Source organism: Grammomys surdaster, unplaced genomic scaffold (assembly GCF_004785775.1).
Source record: "Grammomys surdaster isolate TR1022 unplaced genomic scaffold, NIH_TR_1.0 126313, whole genome shotgun sequence".
Taxonomy (NCBI): domain Eukaryota; kingdom Metazoa; phylum Chordata; class Mammalia; order Rodentia; family Muridae; genus Grammomys; species Grammomys surdaster.
In genome coordinates, this window is record NW_021621113.1 from 10190017 (window position 1) to 10216637 (window position 26621).

At 40.3% G+C, this 26621-nt stretch overlaps 1 protein-coding gene across 2 annotated transcripts in view; it reads right to left on the bottom strand.

The window, feature by feature from the left end:
• The window catches only part of Cdc42 (cell division cycle 42), a 45170-nt gene that overhangs the window by 6789 nt on the left and 11760 nt on the right, over nucleotides 1-26621 (bottom strand). For both annotated transcript variants that reach the window (XM_028759620.1, XM_028759621.1), the window contains exons 2-5: nucleotides 13181-13335; nucleotides 9972-10044; nucleotides 6342-6451; nucleotides 6039-6236 (exon numbers count right to left, since the gene is read on the bottom strand). In XM_028759620.1, coding sequence (XP_028615453.1) covers nucleotides 6039-6236; nucleotides 6342-6451; nucleotides 9972-10044; nucleotides 13181-13285 — 486 coding nt within the window. In that variant the 5' untranslated portion in view covers nucleotides 13286-13335. The remainder of the gene's footprint in view (nucleotides 1-6038; nucleotides 6237-6341; nucleotides 6452-9971; nucleotides 10045-13180; nucleotides 13336-26621) is intronic.

Genomic DNA, 26621 nt, shown 5'->3' on the forward strand with positions numbered 1-26621 from the left:
GGAGGGAGGGAGGGAGGGAGGGAGGGAGGGAGGGAACACACTTATCTGAATCTCACCCGACACTTCCACTGGACTCCTCCCAGGGACCTAGCATTACCACCAGGTATGGGCTGCATAGAATAGGCTTGCAACTGGCCATGTGATTTCATCATCTTAAGATGATTACATGGTATAAAGCAACAATTATAAAACTTCTTAGTCCTAATGAATTCTGTTTATTACTGTATCTCCTTTTAGATTAAGACAGTAACAAGTCTCAAATACTTTAAACTGGTACAGAGTTTTATTATGATAGAATATTATATTAACATACTACATACATAATTCAGCCCTGGTTTAAAATACTCTTTAGATGATGATGAAGATTCAAGGTTATAAAGATCTGTTCAGATTAACAAAAGCTAACTTAAGATGTTCATAGCCACTGCAAGGTTGTTTCTGACTGGTCTTGTATGTGTGAATAAATGTAGTTTCTTTCTCCTGCTGCCAGCTGCCTAGGCTCACTCAACTCATGTCTTTCTGGCCACTGGATCTAATATAACAGGGATTCGGATGTTATTTAAATATGGATAATATTAAAATTGTTTTTTACTGTTCTCCTGCTGGTTTATACTGTTCTACTTCATTGCTGGCTCTAAAAATGGGTTACCACTCACCCTTTTTCAGACCTGGGCATGTTTTCAAAGTCCAGGGTCAAAAACAGGATCACTGACTTATAAATTATTGGATATGGGTAAAACTCACAACCAGGGTTAGTAATTCAAAGTTTGTACTTGGATAATCTTAAACCATGTGACATGATTCCATTCTGGGATATAAACAACACATGGCTGCTTGCCATCTGTGCTATGGGATAAAGACAGTGCAAGCCATGGCTTCACTGCCATCCTAAGAGCCGCAGCAACACATGACATGAGTCAACCAAGGAAAAAGGTCACCAAGGATGCTTTTATGTTCTGTAAAGATTCACCACATAAAGGTCAGAAAAGTGTCCTGTCTTTATAAACTATGTTTATAGATTTATAGATTTTATTTTGGTACTAGAAGAGCTTCAATTCAAAATAGTGACTTTTAAATCTAAACCTAACAGGGATAAAACACAAAAAGTTGTAGTCTTAAGAAGATACTAAATTATTGTAAACTGTTAAGGATAATTAAGAAATACAAGTTGATCTCGAAAAACCAAAAAAAAAAAAAAAGAAATACAAGTTGATAGTCAGCAACTTTATAAATGACCAAATCCTTTAATGTGCTTAAAACTATATTTGAAGTCTTGCTATGAGCTGATGTAGTTAATTACAAGATTAAGCTTTGCTTAGCCCCCTGTTTTATGTTTGCAGGGTACAGTTTAGAACAGACAACTGAAAACAGACGAAGATGGTTTAACTCAGATGTGCTTCGTGGGTACTAGCCCGCAAACCTGTCAGAGACAGGCTGAATATGACATTTAATATGCTTAAACTTATTATGACAGTGACTCCCAAATCCTAACAGTAACACACAACCCACTTCTGCAAGTTCTTCAAGATACAGGCACAATGACAAAGGACTCCACCTGAAGTGTAGTACACTAACCAGTGGGCAAACTGCTCCAGTGCCTTGCCCGTAGGGCCCAGCCTGAACTGTGGACAAACAGAACACTGGAAAATCGACTGCTATGTGTTACTGAAGACAAGATGAGGTCAGTCTCTCCCATGCTCCTCCTCCACAAAAAAGGCTCATCTCTGGCTTAATGGGCAAAGACTGCCTCTGACCACAGTGCCACAGTGACCACAGGAATCTGGGACAACTGTCTAGATAACAGACTACGGACTAGTCTCTGTCATTTTCATTAATAGGAATGCCATTCAGATTACAATGTTCCCTTCTCAGGTCTCTGATCACATTGACAGCTAAACTAGCTGTAGCTTGACAGCTAGAGAACATCAGGCTACTAGCTCTTTACCCATTGTTAGTTCATTAGTCAATTCATTAGTATAAACTACTAAGTCTCTTATTAAGAAAACAAACATGTTTGCCTTGCTCACAGACTTCAAGTTCAAAGATAAACAGGTTTCAGATATAACTTTTTACTATTCTTTTATGTAAAGCAACTCACTTTACAAAGTGACTGCTCCCAGGAATCAACCACCTGTGTCTCATGGTAAGTAATTGGATAGAAAAGAGATGGAAAGTTTATATAAGGTCTGAGTTAGGAAAGCTTAAGTTACGAGGATCTAAGAATGTGTTTTATGCAATAAGGTGTTTTAAGCTTGATAAATGCAAGTGAAAGCTTAAATGGTGTTAAGAAAGTGATTAAGGAATGAAAACTGCTTCAGATTTCTTCCCCTCACTATGCTACTGTTGAATTAGAACCTCAAAAGTTCAGAGTCCTAACACTGATCGATGGAATTCTGGTAAGTTATTAATCTAATTAATTAATTAATTAATCTAATCTTCCACTATATGATCCACCAACACAGTCACCTAAGTTCAAGATTTTAAATTTCCTCTGGTTGTCAATTTTAAGTATAGACTTAAAAGTATTTCTCACTGTGCTAAATCTATGTACACCCAGTCTTCTGGAGAGAGGGAAGAAGCCTCTCTTTCACAGTCTGTTGTCATACTGAAAACCCCAATCAAGTGAGCTTTTGTCCTTTCTGCTTCTGGTTTCTGTCTTCTCTAAGCTCACCTTAAAGAGTGTTCATGCTTTTAACACAAAATCAGTTCCCAAACCTCTACTATGACACAAAGATTTGTGTCTACTGCCTTTTTCTACAACTCGGGATTTCAGTATAGATTACAAACAGTGGTAACTGCTAACATGTCTAAAATTTATCTTTTTGTAAACTTAAAGGTTATTGTAAGCTTTAAAGAACACACTTGGACCTACCTCTCATGGGTCAAATGGACTAGATAAGTATCCCTGTCAATCAACAGCCTACTGCCTATTCCAGGGAGTGGGATTTCTTCCCCTTTCCCTAATTTTAGGAATCAAGTTTCAAATGTACACTCAAGAATAAATCTTCTCCCCTAACCTACTTAACTTTATCTTCTGCTCCTATACATAATATATATAAAATTATAGAAATTTAGGAATAATAATATAGGGAGATACATATTCATTCCAGCATCCTGCCAAGTCCAAGTGTTTCCTCAAAATCTGTATCCAGGGCAGCTCCAAAACAGTTACCCACAGGTGCTCCAGTCCAACCTCAAAGGCTGCCTCAACTGAGCATGCACTTTCCCTTTTTTTTTTTTTTTTTTTTTTTTTGGTTTTTCCAGACAGGGTTTCTCTGTGTATCCCTGGCTGTCCTGGAACTCACTTTGTAGACAAGGCTGGCCTCAAACTCAGAAATCCGCCTGCCTCTGCCTCCCAAGTGCTGGGATTAAAGGCATGTGCCACCACTGCCCCGCTGAGCCTGCACTTTCCTAATTGCAAATGGTACCACAGATCCTGGACAATCATCAAACAGCCAAGCTTTCCCACAACTTGACCAGCATCCCAATTTTCATAGGCTTCCCAAAGATGACATCACCCCCATCAGTAGAAGTAGTCTAAAGAACACAATGCCCTCACTCCTGCTCCACCATCACTCTTTGCTAGTTCCTCTTTTTTAATTAAACAAAAAGGGAAGAATGTTAGCTTACAGACAATGCCACTAGGCTCCTCCCAGAGACCTACCAACAGCTTACATCATCTTCTGCGGCCATGACCTGCTACAGCCACCAGTTGCAGGCTGCATATAAAAGGACTGCCCACCTACCCCAGCCCCACTGCCACGACCACCCTACTTCATGCGCGTTCTCAGTGGTCTCTCTCCCCCTTTCTATCCTCAGAGTCCCTTTCTCTCCCTCTTTTTCTACCCTCATGGCTCACTCGCTGCCTCTACCCTTTCCCAGGTCCTCACCTCTCCCTTCCCTCACTAAACTCCCTTGATACCAGGTCTGTTGCATGTCCTAACTACTCAGTGGCACACCTTGCCATGGCCACCATCGTACTCCCTCACTACATTGTATTTCCTAACACTAACCACTCCAAATCATTCAGCTAAAGTACAACATGGGAGGTAGGCAATGTAGACCTTTAAAGAGACTAACCAATCTCTCCTAAACACAGTCCTCTCACAAAACAACATACTGAATGAAGCCAGCCATGTTCTTCCTGAGTATTACTGCTGAACACCATCTCTACAAAGTCAAGCTTGGTGGTGCAATTCTGTAATCCCAGGATTCAAGACTGCCATAAATTCCACAGTAGTCTGGGCTACAAAACAAGTACAAGGTTAGCCTGGGCTACATAGCAAATCAGTAAAAGAAAAGAGAGGGCTGGAAAGATGACTCAGTGCCTAACAGTGCCTCCTTCTCTTCCTGAGTTACATCCCCAGCAACCATGACAAGTTGTTACTTGTGTAACTTCGATAAGTGCAAGTGTAAAGGTCTGAGGAGGTGAATGATTTTGTAATTTGTACGGGTCTAAGAAAATGATTTAAAGTGTGTAAATCAAGTTGGAAAGGTCTGAGGAAGTGACTTTAAGGTATGTGAAAAATGAGAAATATTTCAGATTTCTTTACTGCTCACTATGCTATTGTTACATTAAGACTTCAAAATTTCAAAGTTGTAACATTAATCAATGGAGTTCTGATAAGCTACTGATCTAGCCCTGATACAGCACTTGACTACCATTATCATCGGCCCAGGTTCAGACTTTTTACTTTCTTTTGGTTGTTTTCTAAATATAGACTTAAAAGTGTTTCTCATTGTGCTGAAAACATCTTTGGCTTATAGACACTTGTTAACTGCTTTCCTATAGAGGACTTTGGTGCAGATTACAAAAAGCAATAATGTTAATATACCTAAAACTTTTATCTTTTTGTAAACTTTGTAAAATTTATATAAGCTTTAGGAAATTGACACTTAGGTCCACCTGTCAGAGGTCAAACAGACTCCAAATACGTATTCTTGTCAATCAACAGCTTACATGTTCCTGCCTACTACTGCCTATCTCTTGAGAGTGAGCTCTGTCCTTCCCCTGGTCTTGGGACTCCTCCATCTCCATCACCCCCGACCAACTACCAGGACCACAGGCCTGGAAGTTTCAAGTGTATATCCAAGAAAAAGATTTTCCCCTAAGCTCTTTATCTTTACAATCTGTTTTTAGTCTCTATGTGTCCCCACAAATTTCCAATCAAGTGCAGAATGTAAACTGCTCCAAACACAGCAGCCTCGCCTGGGTGGTCCTTTAGAATCAGCAAGCCCTGTGCTTGCTGAAATCCAATGTAAACTATCTGACTTGAGCACCGCTTTAGTCCAGCATTCCAGACTGTTCAAAGCATCCTAACTTCCCGCACCTCCCAGCCGTAAACAGGCATCCCAGTCTTCCTGGGCCCTGACAACAATGTCTTAATTTCAGCTAAGAAGCAGTTACAGAAGAGATTATATTGCCTTTATCATAAACAAAAGGCTGGAATGTCAGGGCCAAATTCTGACAGTTGGGCAAAAAAAGCCCTCATTCCTCAGAAAGCCATTTCCTTATCATCTGCAGAAGGGACAAATGGCTATTTATGGTGCCTATTAGCATAACCAAGTGCATGCTAGCCTCCAGGCTCTGTTACGTATTTCAGAGTCCATGCTGATATCCTAGCTCTCCTCACCCATTTCTTACTCTAAACTTCTCCAACACAGAAACTCCCATCCCTTCCCACCCCACCCCCAGCTTCTCATTCCCTTCTATCTCAGCCCTCTCTTGATCCTCCTCTCTCTTCTTCCTTCAAACCCCCATCACCACCATGGCCAAGGCCAGTTTTCTGGCCACGCTTGGTCTATTTTCTCTCTCTGGATTCTTCTTGATGTCTCTCCCTCATATCTACAATAAAAACCTTCCTCTCAACTATACCTTGGAATGGTCATGTGAGTTTATATACTCTACAAAACTACACTCACACAGTATACATTCACAAATTTTTAAGGGAAAAAAGAAACAATAAAAGGAAAAAGCCTCTGTATCCTAATGCTCAAAACAATTGACTACACAGAGACATGGGTTCCAGAGCCCTTACCTGTGTGAGGGCGGAGCACTCCACATACTTGACAGCCTTCAGATCCCGCGCCAGTTTTTCAGCAGTCTCAGGAGTAATAGGCTTCTGTTTGTTCTTGGCAAGTTTCTCAATAGTAGAGGGGTCATCTCTGAGATCAATTTGGGTCCCCACAAGCAAGAAAGGAGTCTTTGGACAGTGATGAGTTATCTCAGGCACCCACTAAAAGCAAGGTTTTAAAATGCTTTGTTAATCCACAAGCCACTGAAACTGTAACAGGGCAACAGAAAATCTGTGCAGGTTTCAAAGGGGCAGAACCTGACTTACCTTTTCTTTCACATTTTCAAATGAGGATGGAGAGACCACTGAGAAACATACTAGAAAAACATCTGTCTGTGGATAACTTAGCGGTCGTAGTCTGTCATAATCCTCTTGCCCTAAAGAAAAAGTTAGAGAGGTTGGCAACTGAAATTGGTATCCTTATGGCATTAAATTCACAGGTCAAGGGCTAAGGCTATAGCTCTTTAGTATATAGAGCAATAACCTAGCATGCATGCGGCCCTGGATTCAATCCCTATACCACATTAAAACCAGGCATGGTTGGCACAAGCCTATAATTTCTGCACTAGTGAGACACAGGCAAGAACGTTAAGTGTGACCATGAGAGCATATATCAAAAAAATTGTCAAAGATGGGCATGGAGGAGCTAGCAAGATCACTCAGTGGTAAAGACGGTGGCTGCCATACCTAACAACTTGAGTTTAGTCCCCTGGAAACAGATGATGAGAAAACCAATCTCCCAAGTTAGCTTCTTGACCTCCACACACACATGCTACGGCATGTGCTTCCAAATAAATAAATAAATAAATAAATGTAATTTAAAAGGAAAAAAATGGAGATAGTGTGCATGCCCATAAACCCAACACTCAGGAAGCAGAGGCAGGAGATCACAAGTTTGGGGTCAGCCTAGTCTACAAACCAAGCTCCAAGACAGCCAAAGCTACATAGTAAAAGTCTTGTTTCAAATAAGAAAGTGATAGGGGATGGGGGTGGGGGTGAATTACAGCTCTGACGACACTTCAAGTGTGCAGCTCTTAGCCTATCAGCCATTAGTGACAAAGCAATTTTCCTAATCAAAGGTATGGCTTAGTAATATGCTGTCTGGACAATACGCTCTGTGCGGACTCTATTTATATATGCTACTAACTTAAACAGCAAGAAAATTGACATATTACTTTCTTTTTATTTTTTAGTTCTTTACTAATAACTCAGTAATGATGTAACAAAAATAAACTATTACTATAGGTATGGTTTTAAAAAAAAATCGTATTTACTGCTGGCTACATGAAGATCACAGTGAGACCACCTAACAAAATACTCTACTGAAGGCATCCACAATCCATAATAACTACCAAACTAAGTCCAATGCTTGGTCCATAGTTGCATGTTAAAGCAAATATCTGTAACTGGAAAGGCCTTGAAAAAATGAACTTGGCAAGAATATGTAAAAAGAATAAAATACTTAGGAATTAGCCAAAGGTGAAAGAGTCACAAAATAAAAATGGCAAAAACTGCTGAACATAAGAAGCCCTAAGAAATGGAAAGACATCCTATGTTCATATGAGGGATGACATAAAGATATCAAAAAGGAATGAATGAATGAATGATTAAACAAACAAACAATGGATCTTGGTAGGATGTCTTGAAGGGGGAAAAAAAAAAAAGAACCATGATCTGGATGAGAGAATAATAACTAGAAAGCTAAGAGTTAACCAAATCACAAAGGTATCCAATTTATTAAAAAAAAGAAGAAGAAGAAAAAAAAGGCAGAGAGCTTAGCATTTCTCCAAAGAAAATATAACCTTCACGCATTATTGACAGGAACATAAAACAGCTACTAAAGAACATAAATTCCTAAAATAACTAAAAACAGAATTTTCACACTATTCAGCAACAGTAAGCTCTACTTACAGCTATGCAGAGCTAAAAGAACTGAAGCAGGATCCAAAGGAGGACTTGTTAATCTATGTTCACAGCAACATTACTAACAACAGATAAAACAGAAGCAGTTCACTGCACCAATATTTGTAATAGCTTAAAATTGGAACTAAAAGCATCAGTTCATATGTGAAAAACCAATTGTGCTGTATTCAGTCAGAGTAGGACAGAGCATAGCAACAAAAAGAACCACTGGCACCTGCGTAAGAATGGCTCTCACAGGTCAAACATAAATGATTTATAAGAAATCCCATGCCGGGCGGTGGTGGCACACGCCTTTGATCCCAGCACTTGGGAGGCAGAGGCAGGCAGATTTCTGAGTTCGAGGCCAGCCTGGTCTACAGAGTGAGTTCCAGGACAGCCAGGGCTACACAGAGAAACCCTGTCTCGAAAAACCAAAAAAAAAAAAAAAGAAATCCCAAAAGAGTAAAATAACAGAAACCTACAAGTCCATCTATGGCTGCCACGGCCCCCCAAAAAAAAAAAAAAAAAAATCTGTAAAAGCACAAGCAAAATTTTAGGATATTAAAAATCAGATGAATGGACAGATATAAATAGATATGGATGGACAGATAAAATAGACAATGGTAGCTATATTGATTAAGGTGGAGGTCGATAAAATTCATCAAACCTAACGCCAAAATGAATTTTATTGTCAACTCAGTAACTTTTTAGCTGGGCACACCTGTAATCCCAGCAGTCAGAAGACTGAGGCAGAAAGATTTTATATTCAAAACTAACTTGGACTACATAAGGATACTGTCTCAAAAAGATAAAATAAAAAAATTTTAAAATAAAATAAAACTTTTGAAGAACAGTTTTTAAATGCTTACAACTGGCCAGGTGTGGTGGCACATGACCTTAATGCCAGTACTAGGGAAGCAAAAGCAAGTAGATCTGTGAGTTCAAAGCCAGCCTAATCCACATAATGAGTTCCAATACAGCAAGGCCACAGTGAGACCCCGTTTTATTTTTTCATTTTCTTTTTGTTTAAAAGACTACGCAGAGAAAAATGAAGCTGTATACCCAGTGTTAAAAACAAATTAGAAATAATTTAGACAGCTGATAAAAAAAAAAGGCAGTACTCTCAGCTAAATGTGGTTTATGTGTAATAAGACATTCTCAACATCTGCATTATACAGACAAATATACTACATAAATTTTCTAATGAAACAACCATCCTAATAAATAAATACCACGTTTATAGCTTTGGTCATATTTACCCAACTAAGATTATTCCATTTCATGGTCTTATATAGCCCAACCTGGCCTTAAATTTGCTATAAGACCTTGAGTTTCTGGTCTTCCTGCTTCTGCCCAGGACTGCTGTGATCAGACAGAACAAATGTAAGTAGTAATGCTGCATATTGACTCGGGGACCTCGTGCATACAAGGGGAGTATGTTACAAACATCTCATCCCCAGTCCCGAACTGTGAGATCTGAACACGGAAGTGAAGGAAACGATCAGCAGACATATTTTCTGAGCTCATCTCCTCAGTCTCTTCCCAGCCTCCAACCCCACTGGAGTTTACCTAAGGATTCTTTTCTTTTATCTTCTTTCACACACCCAGAATACTCCAACTCCTATCAGCCATCCAGAGTCAAGAGACGGGAGGGAGGAGAGGGAAGGAGAGGCAGGTAAATAAGACAAGCAGGCAGACAGGCAGGGTGTTTTGATACAGGGGTCTCTCTACAGCCCTGACTGTCCTGGAACTCACTATGTAGACCAGACTGGCCTCAAACTCACAGAGGTCCAACTAACTGCCTTTGCTTCCTGGATGCTGGGAGTAAAGGTGTGTGCCACCTTTCTGACAACTATCATTATATTCAACCCTGCTTAACTATTAACAAAGGATAAATGATTTATTGATATTCTAATTTCATGGTGTCCAAAACACAACCAGTAGCAGCAACTGTTACAGCTATAGATCAAAATACTATGAGACATAAGTTTTCACCTGCAGTATCAAAAAGTCCAAGAGTATATGGCTCTCCGCCAATCATAACTGTGACTGCATAGTTGTCAAAAACCTAAAAACAAAACAAAGAAATGCAACATTGTTAGTGGGTGAGATAGTATAATTCCTAGCCACTTATTTCCTTCCCAAGAAGGAAATTCATTTTCCTTCAGTCCATTATTTTATGTAACCAATCTTGACAACCATGTTCTTGCATGAGTTGAATGGTTCTTGGGGAAAAAACGAAAGACTTTGTCCTAGGGTGTCTGTTTGACCCCATCCTAGTAGTATACAAGGAAACACAAAATCATAAGTGTATCACAGAAAGAAACCAGACCTTTGACTACAGAGGACCCTTTCAGGCCTCTTCAATGGAGTTGGGCAGTAAAAGAAGGATGATATTCTTTCTGACAACTAGTGGTACTGAGAAGCTTTTGATTAAAACATTTTACTAAAGAAAATAAATCAGCTTTAAAAAAAAAAAAAAGAAAAGAGAAAACATAAACCAGGTACAGTAAAATGCATTATAATCCCAGCACTTAGGAGGTAGAAGTGGAAAGAAAAACAGACCAAGGTCACTCTGACCTACTTAATGACTTTGAGGCCACTCTGGGCGCTGATTCAACAATAAGTATTTTTTTTTTAAATCCCCTTGAAATCTATAAAATTTAAGACAGTGCAAGTGTCCAATCTGATTTCTAAGAAACTTATTCACAGACAGTTCCTTTTAACTCAGAACTGAATGAAACTTGGCTGGAGAGATGGCACAATAGTTAAGAACTCTGGCCTGTTCTTTCAGGACTCAAGTTCCATCCTCAGCACCTATGCGAGGAGGCTCACAACCACCTACAACTCCAGCTCCAGGGGAATCTAACATCTCTGGCCACTGTGAGCACTTGCACTCATGTGGACTTGATACACCACACAAATAAAAATTAATAAAATAATTAATTACAGAGAACAAAAGGAATGTGCCAGGTATGTTGGGTAGCATTTATCATCGTCACCAGGGAGGTTAAGGCATAAGGATCACTTGAGCTCCAGACCAACATGAACAACATAGTAAAACCTTGCCTCAGAAAAAAGGAAGACAACAAAATCAGAATCAGAAAGGACTGGGCAGAGTCAGTGGCAGCCAGGGCTATACATTAAGACCAAGTCTTCCAAAACAAAACCAAACCAAAAAATAAAAACAAAAAAAAATCAAAAACAAAAGAGCATCAAAAAAAAAAAAACTTGATTTCCAAGCCTCATCTGCGAGTTGGACTTAAAAGTTTCTCTCCCATAGAAAATGTGCATAATTTTCTTCAGCTCTATTCTGTAATTGGTAACTCAGTCTACAGATAGGCATAAAGATGCACTGAATATCAAATCTATTTCCATGCCAACAGAGACACCACAGATCTATAATTCACTTCAGACTATTTACTTAAGGAGGTCCATTTAAAAATCTACCCCACTTATTTCCCCAACAATATACACACATATCAACACCCAGAAGCTCACTTTCAATACATCACATCAAATAAAGTCAGGAGAGACTTGGAAATCATGTTTGCAACTAAAAACTCAAGACACAAAATTCCCAATGGCTATCTCACCCTAAGACATGATACATATCACATCTCATAAAGCCCCTTGTAACTTCAAAATATCTTCTGATCAATGGGCCAACTCAAAACTGTAGTTTTATTACCAAATTACATCTTTAAGTCTTCACCCCTCAAAGCAACTTCCTCTTCTTCCATGTAGTCTTAGCCTAACTCCACCAGCTGTGCCATCACAGAGGCTAACACTATGTAAACCCGGTAACTCTATCTATGTCTCTGAAGATTAACCTCAGATTCCAGATTCTTTGATCAATTCCAAAAGATGCTAGTCCCACATTAGGCATACTTTGGACCCTTATAGTTCCTAAACTACTCACCTCCCAGCACTGAAAGGGCAAGTACATTTAACACAATTATACAAGCAACTCCAAATAAACACTGTAGCCCCAAACAGGCTTTCCCAAGTATCACTCCAAACAAGTGTCTCCCCTAGTTATTTAATTATTCCTCTCTCTCCTTTTCCCTTCTAAGGAATTAATGAATCAATTTTAGTGAAACTCCCAAGACTTCAGACACACCTGAATGCTCTAAGAAAAAAAGTCTCCTCTTTATCCCTAAAATTCAGTGTGAAATGAAACCTCATCACTATTAAGAGAACAGCTTCACAAGGTAAGCACAGACATTACTACTTTCTCTGAAGTTGTAAGATCCTTATATTTGCACTTCAGGAGACCTCTAGGCTTTATTAATCAATGGCACAGACACAAAAAGTCACCTCATCCCAAATGTAGGGTACACTTTTGCAAACTGACAGCCAATGCTTCATAACCTTCCAGCACTTCTTACAGACCCTGTGTCACCCTTTTAACTTAAGACTCATTTTTCATCTTTTTATTTTACTTACTTTTATTATTACTTTATTTTTATATGTATAAGTGTTTTGCCTGCATCTATGTCTATACATCACATGAATACTCAGTGCCATCAGATTTAGAGGGGACTGGATTACAGGTAGATATGAACCACCATGTGGGTGCTGGGAATTGAATCTTGAGTCCTCTAGAAGAGCAGCCAGTGCTCTTTTAACTGCAGAGGCAACTCTCCAACCCCACTGTTTATTTTAAAGTACAGGTAATTATGCATGAGAAGTCAAAAACCTTTTAAAAACATCTAACAATGAATGGGCTGGTGTGATGACTGAGACGGTGAAGGCATTTGCTGCCAAACATGACAACCTAAGTTCAACCTAAGAGCCCACACAATGGAAAGAGACCTCTTCAAGTTGTCCTCTGCCCTCCAAGCATGCACCAAAGGAGGATACAGGTATGTACATATAACACACACCTGCAAATAAAGGTAATGACATTTAACTTTTTTGGGTTTCGGTTTTTTTGTCCCCCCCACCCCCCAAGACAGGGTTTCTCTATGTATCCCTGGCTGTCCTGAACTCACTCTGTAGACCAGGCTGGACTCAAACTCAGAAATCCGCCTGCCTCTGCCTCCCAAGTGCTGGGATTAATGCGCCACCACTGCCTGGATAAATTTTTTTTTAAAGGCAAAGACAAGTCAAAAATATTTCAGTGCAGGCAGGCAAAGTTTTTTCCAACAGACACAACATTACAATCTCTAGTTTTACTGTCAGAAAGCCTTCATACTTACAGTTGGTACATATTCCGATGGAAACTTGTTTGTTGTGTAGGATATCAGGAGACATGTTTTACCAACAGCACCATCACCAACAACAACACACTTAATTGTCTGCATTTTGGAAATAGTTTTGTATCCACTTTTAATATTTCAAATTAGATGTTGACCTAAAAAGAAATTAAAGACAATTATCTTATTAATTTCTGTTTATATCCATACTTTTTTCCTCTCAAATAGCAACAGGTTCAGCCACTCAAAAAACAGAACTAGCATTACTGCTATGGCTGAAAACCTCTAAAAGAAAAAAATGGCAACTTGCTCAACTGCTATTACACGGGTCCATTTGCTAAGTTTCTGGATCTTTTGTTTTAAGTATCACTTTTTACAGTTCAAAGTACAACAGTGACCAATATTTCTTTTTTTTTTTTTCTTTCCCCTGAGACAGGGTTTCTCTGTGTAGCCCTTGCTGTTCTGGAACTCACTCTATGAGTGGCCTCAAACTTGAGTTTGCCTGCCTCTGGCAAGAAAGTTGCTTTAAGAAAGGGTCTCATGTGGTATATGAAGTATAGTTTGTGAAAGATACTTTAGTATGAGCACACATGCACTATACGCAAGACCAATTGCAGCCCAAAGAACACTCTAAAAAATGATTCACTGCCCATTAGCCTTAGAGGTGCAGTAACTCAGGACATAAGTAACAAACAGCACAGCCACATCCGTCCTCAGAACGTGTGAGCATGAGGAACTGAACAATGATCAGAGTGATATCTAGTTCTCAACAGCCATGTCAGCACCAGTTAGCCTAGTTATTACTCATGGCCTGAAGAGTTTCAACCTACATTTTTACAATGAAAATATCAGCTCTTATAACCATAGTGATTTGTTTAAAAATATAATTACATGGGCTAGGAACATGGCTCAGAGGGTACAGCACTTTCCACACAAGCCTGACAACCTAAGCTCAGATCTCCAGAATCATAGAAAAGTCAGGTGCAGTAGTGATAGTGCCAGAAATCCCAGGGTGCCCCATCAGGGGGTTGGAGGAAGAAGCTTACAGCATATATGGTACGCTAAGCAGTAAACAAGAAAATAGTGTCTCAAAAAAACAAGGTCAAAGGCAAGAACTGACACTCAAGATTATCCCCTAACCTCCACAAGTACACCAGAGAGTGTGCTCATGCATGCATGAACACACATCAACACAAACTGTTGGTTTCTGGTTGGGGGTCACTGCAACATGAAGAACTGTATTAAAGGGTCACAGCATTAGGAAGGTTGAGAACCACTGCTCTAAGGAAGGCAGTGTCTTCTACACATTTCACAGGTGAGATGAGTCTCAGTAAAGTCAAAAATAACTGACTACAGTCACTCAGCAGGTAAGTGGTGACACTGCCGTTTATATTTATGCAAGCACTTAAAGTCCCAATTTTGTTGTTGTTGTTGTTTGTTTGTTTTGTTTTGTTTTTTGTTTTTGTTTTTTTTTGAGACAGGGTTTCTCTGTGTAGCCCTGGCTGTCCTGGAACTCACTCTGTAGACCAGGCTGGCCTCAAACTAAGAAATCCACCTGCCTCTGCCTCCCAAGTGCTGGCATGCGCCACCACTGCCCGGCAGTCCCAAATTTTTGCTCTTAAAAACTGTTCTTTCTCTCCCAAAAAGTAACATTAGTAAAAAAAGAAAACAATGACATGGTGACTCCATGTTTCACTTTGATGGCTGCCAGCAATACAAAGATGAGAAGACAAATAAAGTTAAGACAAGACACAGGAGTTCATTTATCATGTCTTCACCATGCAAACTGAATTTAAGTGGAAGAGGGCGGGGAGAGCAATGCAGCCACTCTCCCTAACCCATCATCTACCCACAAAGTTCCTCTTTTCATGTTTCCCAACCTCAGCAATTTTGGGAAACTACTTATGGGTTGTCAAGAGCCTGGGTTCTGTAATCAGACTGGCTCCCTCACACTCCATCTATGTAGGTTTGAACTTCCTTCTCTACATACGAAGATAAAAAAATACAGATCTTCCCCAGAGAGTAAACTGAATAGATGATAAAACTTAAAATGTAAAACTTAAAATGGCAATATGTAGAGAGGTCTCAGCAATTAAGAACTTGCTCTGTTCTTAGAGTCAACCCCAGCTCAGTTCCCAGCCTGTCACTCCAGATCCAGGAAATCTGACACCTATAACACATGTGTACATACTACACATAATTTAAAAATAAATATTTGTTCAGACAGGGTTTCTCTGTGTAGCCTGTACTGTCCTGGAACTTGCTATGTAGACCAAGCTGGCCTGGAATCCAGAGATCTGCCTGCCTCTGCCTCACTAGTACTAGAATGCTTATGCCACCATGCTCAATCTTTAAAAAAAATAAAATAAAATATATGCACAGGTGCATGCAGAAGCCAGAAAAGGGCATCAGGTGTCCTAGAACTGCTATTGTAAGTAGTTGTAAGAAGGGCTATCATGAGCACAAGTTTTAATCCCAGCACTCCGGAGGCAGAAATAGACAGATGTCTGAGGTCAGTGGCAGCCTGGACTACAGAGTGAGTTCCAGGACAGCCACTATACAGAGAAACCCTGCCTCGAAACAAGTAGTTGTGAGCAGCCTCTCTGAGTGGTAGGATACAAACTAGGGTTCTCTGCCAACAGCAGTATTCCACCTCAACTGCTGAGTCATCTCTCCAGCCCTCAATACTAATGCTTTTTATCTTCTAGTCCTTGTATCTGGTGTTCCAAATACCCTTTGAGAATCTAGGAGTTAAAACCCACAAAGGGGCTGGAGAGATGGTTCAGTGGTAAATGCATTGGCTGCTCTTCCAGAGGACCTAGGTTCAATTTCCAGCACCTACATGGCACAACTGTCTATAACTCCATCCAGTTCCAGAGGATCTGGGATCCTCACACAGACATACATGCAGCAACCCAGCAATGCATATAAAAACAAATAAATCTTTTAAAAAAAATCAAGTGAAGAGAAGTAACTTTCAGCCCCATCCACCAACTCTACAGAGGGGAAAGTCTGAAGATTTATAAAACTACAGACCAAGAAGCTATGGAGCACTTACAAGTTGGTGAACATACTGAGATGCTAGATGACCCAAATAAAAAGGGAAGGACACCCACCCCTATCTGTTGCCTTCCTATATTCTTCCATTTGGCTATTCTTGGTTTGTGACTTTTACAATTAAAAAGCAAACACAATTATTTCCAGACTTCTAGGATTCGTTCCACCCAAACATTGAACCACAGTGACCACTAAATCCATAGTCAATGTGGCAGAGGTGAGTAGCCTTGCACCCCATTTGCTTTAGGTAAGGATAGTACTATGTAATAGGTTGGTATGTTCTCAAAGTCACCACATTAACTGACTAATGTTGTTCTCATTAAAATACACTTGATCTTCAAGTATTCCCTTTTGTCGAGGATACAGAGAGGAAAAGACACACAAGGAAGCCAGAAAAGAATTACTCAATTTCACAAGTCTTTCTTGCCAGGCCAACAGAATGATTAGCCTGGCTACCAGATTAGATAGAATATATAAAATGAAGACTCTCCCCGTCTAATCCACTCACTTAAAGACTGAAGCCTAGGTTATCTAAATTCAGTATTTAAAAAAAAAAAAAAGCTGTAGCTCAGCATACACACAGCAGTCAGCCAGTATGTGAAAGGTCTTAGGTTAGATCTTCTACACATAACTACATGTGTTGAGAAGGTACATGTGTTTGTGGGGGTAGTCCCACACTAGCCACAAGACAACCTGGTCATTACTTTTTTTTATTTAAAAAAAAAAAAGGAAGGAAGGAAGAAGGGAGGGAGAGAGGGAGGGAGGGAGTTAGGAAGGAAGGAAGGAAGGAAGGAAGGAAGGAAGGAAGGAAGGAAGGAAGGAAGGAGAGAGAAAGGAAGACAAGAAGACAGACAGATCAGGTCTCTCGCTAATTGGCCTGGAGCACACCAAAAGGGCTAGGTTGATTAGCCAATGAGCCAATCAGGGTCTGCCAGTCTCTGGCTCCTTAGTGATGGGATTACAGGTGCACACCACTATCGTACCCAGCTATTTTGGGGAGGGGGAGAAGGTAGGAGGGTGGAAAGTGGTCTTCTCTATGTAGCCCTGGCTGTCCTGGAACTATGTAAAACAGGATGGCTTAAACTCACAAAGATACCCCTGTCTCTGCCTCCCAAGTACTGGGATTAAAGGCACATCTAGCACCTTGACCAGCTTTTTATAACATGGGTTCTGGGGATCAAACTCATAAGCTTCCTTGCAAGCACTTTAGCAATTGAACTATCTCCTAAGCCTCATGCAGTGATGGGAAGATGGCTCAGTTGGTAAGTGCTAGGAAACATGCAGTCCTAAAGTCCATCCCCAGTACCAAAACAGGCACATCTACACACACTGGTCCTGGCACTGGGTGGGAGACAGAATTATCCCTGAAGCTTGCTGGACAGTTAGTTTAAATGAATTAGCAAGTGCCAGGTCAGTGATCCTGTCTCAAAAACAAAATAAGATGCAAAGTGAGAAAGACACCTGACATCTACCTCTGGCCTCATGCGTGTTCATTTTACAGAAGCAATCCACAGTTACATGAAAGTGTCCTAGCACATTGTCCTACATCAGAACATGAGCTGATACAAATATTCTACTAAGAGCACAACACTGCTTAGGAATTACTATCAAGCCAGGCAGTGGTGGCGCACGCCTTTAATCCCAGCACTTGGGAGGCAGAGGCAGGTGGATTTCTGAGTTCAAGGCTAGCCTGGTCTACAAAGTGAGTTCCAGGACAGCCAGGGCTACACAGAGAAACCCTGTCTCGAAAAAACAAAAAACAAACAAACAACAACAACAAAAAAGGAATTACTATCAAAAAAAAGTCTGATAAGGTCTCATGTATCCTGGGCTGGCCTCAGAGCTAGACATAGACACCAGAACTTTGTACATTCTAAGCAACTGAAGTATATCCCTAGTTCACATAAAACTCTCCTATACCTCCACCATAGATACCTTCTTCAAGCAATACATTGTAAATGTTTTTGAACCATGAAATAAATATAACTTACTGTATTAATTCTTCCACTAGTATTCAAAAGAACTAAGACAAAGAATGATCTTTAAGTTAGATATGGAAGGTATTTCAATGAACTTATTTCAGCCCACCATTTTATAGGTAAGAAAATTCTGGACTGGGTGTGGTAGCTCACACCTACAATCCCAACACCTGGGAGGCAGAGGCAGGAACATTACAGCAAATTCCAAGACAGTCTGTTATGTATAGCCCTGAGGACACAAGGAGAGAAAAAGGAAAGGAGAAAATTCTGACTTGAATATAAATGTGCCTCAAAGCCAGAAAGCTAGTATATATGGATCCTGACGTTCTCTTCCAACTCTTAGCTTTAAACAGATGTAGTACCTGCCTGTCAGCTCAGCCAAAGCATCCTTAGTTCCAAGGCCACCTGCATATATATACGCCATTCGTAAAGAGTTGTTTTAAACTTTATAGTTTTCAGAACCATCAGTAAACAGGAATGGCTGGAGTAAACAGTAAACAGGCTGGAGAGATGACTCAGTGCTTAAGAGCACTGTCTGCTCTTCCAGAGGTCCTGAGTTCAATTCCCAGCAACCACATGGTGGCTCACAACCATCTGTATGAGATCTGATGCCTTCTTCCAGTGTGTCTGAAGACAGCATCAGTGTACTCACATACATAAAATAAATAAATCTTGCTTAAAATTTTTTTTAAAAGTAAACAGGAATTAGATTTCTTTAAACTGTCAAAACAAAAAGCTGGGCATGGTAGCAAATGCCTATAATCCTGGCACTCAAAACACAAAAGCAAGTTATCAGATTTTCAAGGCCATCCTAGCTGCATATCTAAGGTCAGCCTAGGATACATGGGATTGGAAGGGAAGGGCTCAAATAAATAAGGAAAGGTGGTTGAGGTACATAGCTCAGTAGCAGACAATGTGCTTAACATACACAAAGTCTTGGTTTCAATTCCAACACCCAACAATCTGATATGTGCCACACTTTGTACCATACAAAACTATCTCTAATGTGTGCAACAAAGTTTATGCCCCCCTAGAAACAAAAAGCCTACTGAGTAAATATAGTATGTATTCATCACCTCCATATATTCTTTCTTCCTAACATCACTGATAACTGATGTCTTTCTAGGTAGTAATTTAGAAAGATCAACTGGAACTCAGAAGTAAAACACTGACTGAACTTATATAGCCTACAATTCAATCCAATAGGTTAAAAGAAGAGGGGAAGCGACAATGCTATCTTAGGAAGAGAAGACTGGGGCCTGGTTTACTGATGGTTCTGCACCTTATACAGGCACTACCCAGAAGTGGACAGCTGTAGGCCTTTCTGGGATAACCCTGAAAAATACCAGGGAAGGGAAATCTTCCCATTGGGCACATTCTCCATCAGTACACATGGTCTTACATTTTGTTTGAAAGGAAAAACGGTCAAGTGTATTGATTATTCATTGACTGGATGGTCAGGGACTAGAAAAAACATGACTAAAAAATTAGTAAGAAAGGCATCTGAGGAAGATGTAAAGAGACTCTCAAAACGAACAAAGGATGTGAACATATTTATGTCCCCTGTAAATGCTCATCAAAAGTGATTTTAGCAGAGGGGTTAAATAGTCAAGTAGACAGGATGACCCCATTCTCTGGACAGTCAGCCTCTTTCTCCAGCTATCCCTGTCATTGCCCAATAAGCCCATGAACAAAGTGACCAGAGTGACAGAGACGGGGGTTGCACATAGACCTGACAACATGGACTTCCATTGACCAAATCTCATCTGGCTACAGCTGATTCTGAGTGTCAGATAAGCCAATAGGAGAAATCAAGACTGAGCTCCAGGTATGGCACACCATTCCCCAGATGACCAGCACCAACTGTCCCAGCAAAGCAAAGGTTTTTCTTTAGTGGTTCTACTATCTTGTTAATCACAGCTTCATTCCCAGCCAACCAAAATCACAAATTCTTAACTCAAAATAGCATATGACTCTGACTCTCAAAATTATGGGACTCTCAAACTTCCTTCTGAAACTTCACAGGCCAGACCTCTACTTTCTGCATTGCTCTCAACATTCCTATCTTCCAAGAGCCTACAAAACAGCTCACCAAGCTTTGAACACTTAATGGCTTTTCCAGCCCAAAGTCTGGTTATAGGTCTGGAAGCATCTATTGGAGGGCCCTGAAACACATCAGTATTATCTTGACTAGCATCCGTTTTAAGGAAAGCCATTGCTAGTTTAGCAATGACAGATTAATTTCCAAAGTCACAGGTAGAAAAGACAGTATTTTAGGAGGTAGGTAGGAGTGTATCTTCGGCAGAGGGTGGGTATTACTTCCTTAGGTGAAATAAACCCAAGAGAAATCTGAGAATTCAAAGTTCTCTGCCTCAATATGGTCCTCCCCCATTCCTCCATCCTAAATTTTAGAATCTCTCTCTATCAATTAATGCCCTTTAACTGTGTGGGACTTGAATTTTTACTGTAACTCAGCCAGTCTTATAAGGAGAACTTTGGTTTCATTTTCCACAACTTGAGAGCTCTGTGGGTACAAGAGAAAAGATTCTCTTCCAGGACACACTTAGAAACCTGTAAATCGCCGGGCAGTGGTGGCGCACGCCTTTAATCCCAGCACTTGGGAGGCAGAGGCAGGTGGATTTCTGAGTTCGAGGCCAGCCTGGTCTACAGAGTGAGTTCCAGGACAGCCAGGGCTACACAGAGAAACCCTGTCTCGAAAAAACAAAAAAAATAAAATAAAGTAAAATACAATAAAATAAAATAAAATTTAAAAAGGAACCTGTAAACTGTTTATGTGCATCTAGACCCTATTACTGAGTTTACTGTTATCCTTCACTATATTCTGAGATGCTAGAAGTTGACTGGTTTTATCACAGAGCCCAAAACTCTGCCAATTTATCCAGAGATGCTAGAACCAACCAACCAGCATCATCATTTTCCTTATTTTTCCACAAACAGTCAAAAGTTTTGTACAGTCACCAAATACTTTGTATCTTGAAATTGGTGAATTGGGATAATATATGCATTTGTCTCTTTAAGTTTGTTTGTTTGTTTTTAAATAGTTCATATCATGGGCTTTCAGTACTCTCCAAGCTTTTAGGAGAGGTTTCGGTAACCATAGGTGTTGGCAAATACTTAAAATATTCAACCTTATATTTCCATTGCTCTAGAACCACTTCTGGTACCAAAATCTGTTCAGTCAGGATTCTTTTTTTTTTTTTTTTTTTTTTGGTTTTTCTCGAGACAGGGTTTCTCTGTGTAGCCCAGGATTCTTTTAGAGGAATATTTATCTATCTATCCGTCCACCCATCTATCCATCCATTCAAATATACATATGTAAATCCTGCCTACCTATCTGCCTTCATCCATCCATCTATCCACTCAGGCACCAACCTATCCACCCAGCCATGCCCCATCTACTCTTCCATCCATCTATCCAGACAAGGGGAATGGCCAGCAAGCTTGTGGTCTAGATAGTCCAACAATGACTGTCTACCAACAGAAGGCCCAAGATCCAGTAACTGTTCAGTCCACAACCCTAAAGGCTAGATGACAGAAGGTCTTTAGTATACACCAGAACCCTGAGGTAGGAACTAATGCCTGTAAAGGAATGGACTTGCCAGTGAGAACAAGTGAGCAAAAAGCAAAAGTGTCTTCTGTGTCCTTTATATAAACTACAACTAGAAGGTGTGGCCCAGATCAAAGGTAGAACTTCCCACCTCAAAAAAAAAAAAAGTGGATTGGGGGCTAGAAAGATGGCTTAGCGATGAAGAGCACTGACTGCTCTTCCAGAGGTCCTGAGTTGAACTCCCAACAACTACATGGTGGCTCACAACCATCTGTAATGGGATCAATGTTCTTTTCTGATGTGTCTAAAGAGAGCAACAGTGTACACACATTAAATAAAAATTTTTTTTTAAATTTTAAAAATGGGAATTAGAGATGCAGAGATGGCTCAGCAGTTAAAATCACTCACTCACTGCTCTTCCAGAGTACTCAGGTTCAATTCCCAGCACCTAGATGGCAGCTCAAAACTGTAACTCCAGTTCCACAGGATCCAACACCTTCACAAAGACAGACTTTGACAGGCAAAACACCAATGTACATTAAATAGATAGATAGATAGATAGATAGGCAGGCAGATACAGACAGACAGACAGACAGACAGACATACACACACACACACACACAAAGAGAGAGAGAAACCAGTTAACACCTGAATTTACCTGAGCTGAGGCTGACAGCAGCCAAGGTTACAATAAATGAATCCTTCCAAAATCTCATGACAAAACCCTAAGTCCTCTGTGGCAATGGCATCAGGGGGGAAGCCTTTGGGAAGAGGATTAAGTATTAACTGGTGAATAAGATCAACAAAAAAAGCACCATCTGTTTACTTGAAAGTCAGTCCCACAAAAAAAAACACAATCTGCCAGCTCCTTGATCTTTGAACATCCCATCTTCCAGACAATGAGAACTTAGCTTCTGTTATTAGCTAGTCCTCAATATTTCTCTGAGGACAAATCACAGCGAAAACAAAGACAGCTTCCACAGCAAGGCCCTTCCGGGCTCTAAACTTTTCATCCTTTTTCCTTTGCTCTCTATACTTTAGGGCTCATGTGTATTCAAACATGCCAAGCTGCCTGCCTTCATGTCTGTAACAATATTGCTTTTCCTATTGTCCTTTTAAAAATAGTTTTTTTAGATTATTTTATGCATATACATGTTTTGGTTGATGATTCCCTGGGACTGGAATTATAGGTAGTTATGAGTCACCACATTGGGTACTGGGAATTGAACCCTGGGCCTCTGCTAGGGCAACAAGTATTCGGTCACCACTGAGTGAACTCTGCTTTTCCATTGTTCTTGCATATTCTCCCTCACACCTCAGTCCAAATCAGTCATCAGGAAATTTTTCTCTATCCAATCCAAAGTCAGTTTCCTCCAGCGGTAGTTGAATGGGAAGGTATTTCACAGGCTCAGAACTTTGAAGACTTGGTCCCCAGTTGGTGGCATTGCTTGGGAGGTTTAGGAGGTACAGCCTAGTAGGAAGAAATATGTGAGGGGAGGGGAAGCTTAGAGATTTCCTAGTTTCCTCATTCTCTACTTCCTACTTGTGGTTTAAGACCTGAACTCTTAAGTTTATTGCTCCAGATACCATGTTGCCTGCTGCTGCCATGCTTCCCAGCGGATTCTTAAACCTTCTGGAACCAAAAACCCAAATAATAATTCTCCTGTAAGTGGTGTTGGTCATGATATCACAGCAAAAGAAAAGTAATAAATATACCTCCTCCTTACACTCTGTAGTAACCAGTTTATTTCCTATAATATGGTTGCAATTTTTAATTATCTTGTTTATATGTACTGCTGCAGTAAAGGAGACAGATCCAGCAAGATAGTTGAGTAAACATCCTTGCTGCAAAGCCTGGCAACTTGAGTTCCATCCCTGGGACCTACGTGATAGGAGCAAACTGATTATTTGTGCTATAGTGGATGCATATTCACTCCCCATTCAACAAAAATACTAAAACTAACATACTTCCCATTGTATTCTAAAGGACAAGGACTCTGCTCTGTGTCCAGAATACCAGCCACACAGTAGGCATTCTCCCACTGAATAAATCACATGATCAAGCTATCTTACCTTATCCCTACTTTCATCCTTTCTAAGTTATGCCCTCTGAAAAGTAGGCTCCTTTTTTATCTCCCTCTCACAGTAGCTAATATGGAACAAGAAAAAATAAATAAATAAGAAAGTTTAATGCCCTTAAACATTATTATCAGCCGGGCATGGTGGCACACACCTTTAACCCCAGAACTAGAGAAGCAGAGGCAAACAGATCTGAGTTCAAGGTCAGCCTGGTCTACAGAGTGAGTTCCAGGACAGCCAAGGCAGAGAAACCCTGTCTCAAAAACAGACAGATGGCCGGGCAGTGATGGCGTACGCCTTTAATCCCAGCACTTGGGAGGCAGAAGCAGGCAGATTTCTGAGTTCGAGGCCAGCCTGGTCTACAGATTGAGTTCCAGGACAGCCAGAGCTACACAGAGAAACCCTGTCTCGAAAACAGACAGATGGCCGGGCAGTGATGGCGTACGCCTTTAATCCCAGCACTTGGGAGGCAGAGGCAGGCAGATTTCTGAGTTCGAGGCCAGCCCAGTCTACAGAGTGAGTTCCAGGACAACCAGGTGTATACAGAGAAACTCTGTCTCGAAAAAACAAAAACAAAACAAAACAAAACAGACAGATAGATGGACAGACAAAAAAAATGTTTGTTATCTATATTGGGGAAAGCATGAGATTTTCAAAGACAAGTAAACTAACTTCTTTTTAAATTCATGTGTGTGTATACAGTGTATGCATGTGTCATGGTGCAAGTAGGGAGGTCAGAGGACAACTTTTATCAGTCAGTGGAGGATCTGAACTCAAGTGTCCGACTTGCTGCGTCTGATAAAACTCAGGCAGAGCAGCTGCAGTGGCATTGACCTATTATCCATCAGCACTATGAGGTTGAGGCAGAAGGCCTGCTATTGGCTCAGGATCAATATGAGCAACATAATGAATAGGACAGCCTGGACTGTCTATTAAGTAAGACTTTGTCTCAAAAAACAGCAAAACAGGTGCCTAGTGAAGAGCCCTGGCTGCTCTTCCAGAGAACATACATGCAAGCAAAACACTCATACATATAAAAAAAGTTTAGTTTTTAAAAAAATTAAAGACTCCTACCTAAGCATTCTGTCATACCAAGATGCATTTTATAGCAAGAAGAAAAAACCAAACATACACTCCTGAAAACAAACTGAACATTAACAAACTATTTAGTAAGAAGAAAGGAGATTACATTAAGATTTGCCCTCAAACTATCAGGACCTACTATACAAACATTAACATTTAAAAAATAACAGGACTAGATTTTAGTTTCTCAGCTATCTTGGCAGCTGCTCTTCATTGAAGGCTATCCACATCTAAGAAGGAAAATGGTGGCCACAAAGACAGCAAGAAATGTCTCTAGAGTAGGTCAACTCTAGGTTACAACTTGCTATGCAAAGGGCAAAGTATAGATGAAGACAGATTCTGAAGACAAAGAGAAGAAAGGGCAGAGCAAAATTAGTCATTTTTGCCACTTACTGGTAGGCAATGAGGAAATCTGGCATAGAATACTTTGCTGTATTGACGAAAATTGGTGTCCATTACTACAAGAGCAAGCAATAACACTAGTTGGGCATGGTATGTGGAAAATACTAGAGTGAGCATACTTGCTACCACGGGTCCATTCTAATATAAGAAGGATGCCAGAACACATATTCCAGGCCTTCTAGTTTCTGTGGGGCATCAGGTACATGTGTAGTACACAGACATACATGCAAGAAAAATACTCATACACCTAAAGCAAAAATTTTTTGTGTGCATGCATGCATTTGGAGGGGAGGGGGCAAAGCCAACAAGAAGTCTCCCATGCCAGGGCAAAAATCCAAAATTTATACATTCTTTGACTTGACAATTCCACTGTTAACCCTACCGCCACAAAAAAAATAAAGTCTATAAAACAAAGATGCTCACAGCAGCCTTGCTTATAGGAGCAAAAGACAAGACTGACCATATACCCAAAAGAAAACTATAAGGCTGTAATACAAAGAAACGCCATGAAAATATTTTAAAGCATGAGGTAATCACTTTTCCACCTTTGACTAAGATCAAGTGTGAAAGCAGAAGCTATACTATCTGTTATGAGGAAAACTAAGTCTCCATCAAAATCTGAATGTGGAAGTCTTAACCTTTAGTACTTCAGAATTTTTTCTGTTCAGGGAATATTGGCACATGCTTTTAATCTGGCATTTGAAAGGCAAAGTCTCTATTAATTCTTGCCCAGCTTGATCTACAAAGAAAATTCAGGTCAGCCAGAGATACATAGTGAGATCCTGTCTCCAAAAAAGATAAAAGTCTTTAATGGCATGGCCTTTAAAGAGATTATTAAGAAAAATGAGATCACGTGGGTGGGCCCTATCCATGACTAGTGTATTTCTAAGGAAAGATTAGGGATTGGGTCATGAAGCTTTAATGTAGTGACAGAGAGTATTTGTAGAAAAAGAGTAGGTATGATCCCCAGCACAGACAACACAAACCACAATAACAAAACTGGCTCAGTAGGGCACATCTGTAATCTTAGCAATTGGTAAACTGAGGCAGGAAAATAACTACAACTTCAAGGCCAGCCTGGGCAACATAGCAATGACCAGGCTAGGCAATGCTTAAGAGTAAGACTGTGTCGAAGGGAAGAGGCATCCCTATAGTAATGTCTAACACCTTTAATTCCAGCATTTGGAAGGTAGAGGAAGGTGAATCTCTGAGTTCAAAGCCAACCGGATCTACAGAGTTAGTTCCAGGACAGCCAGGGCTACACAGAGAAACTCTG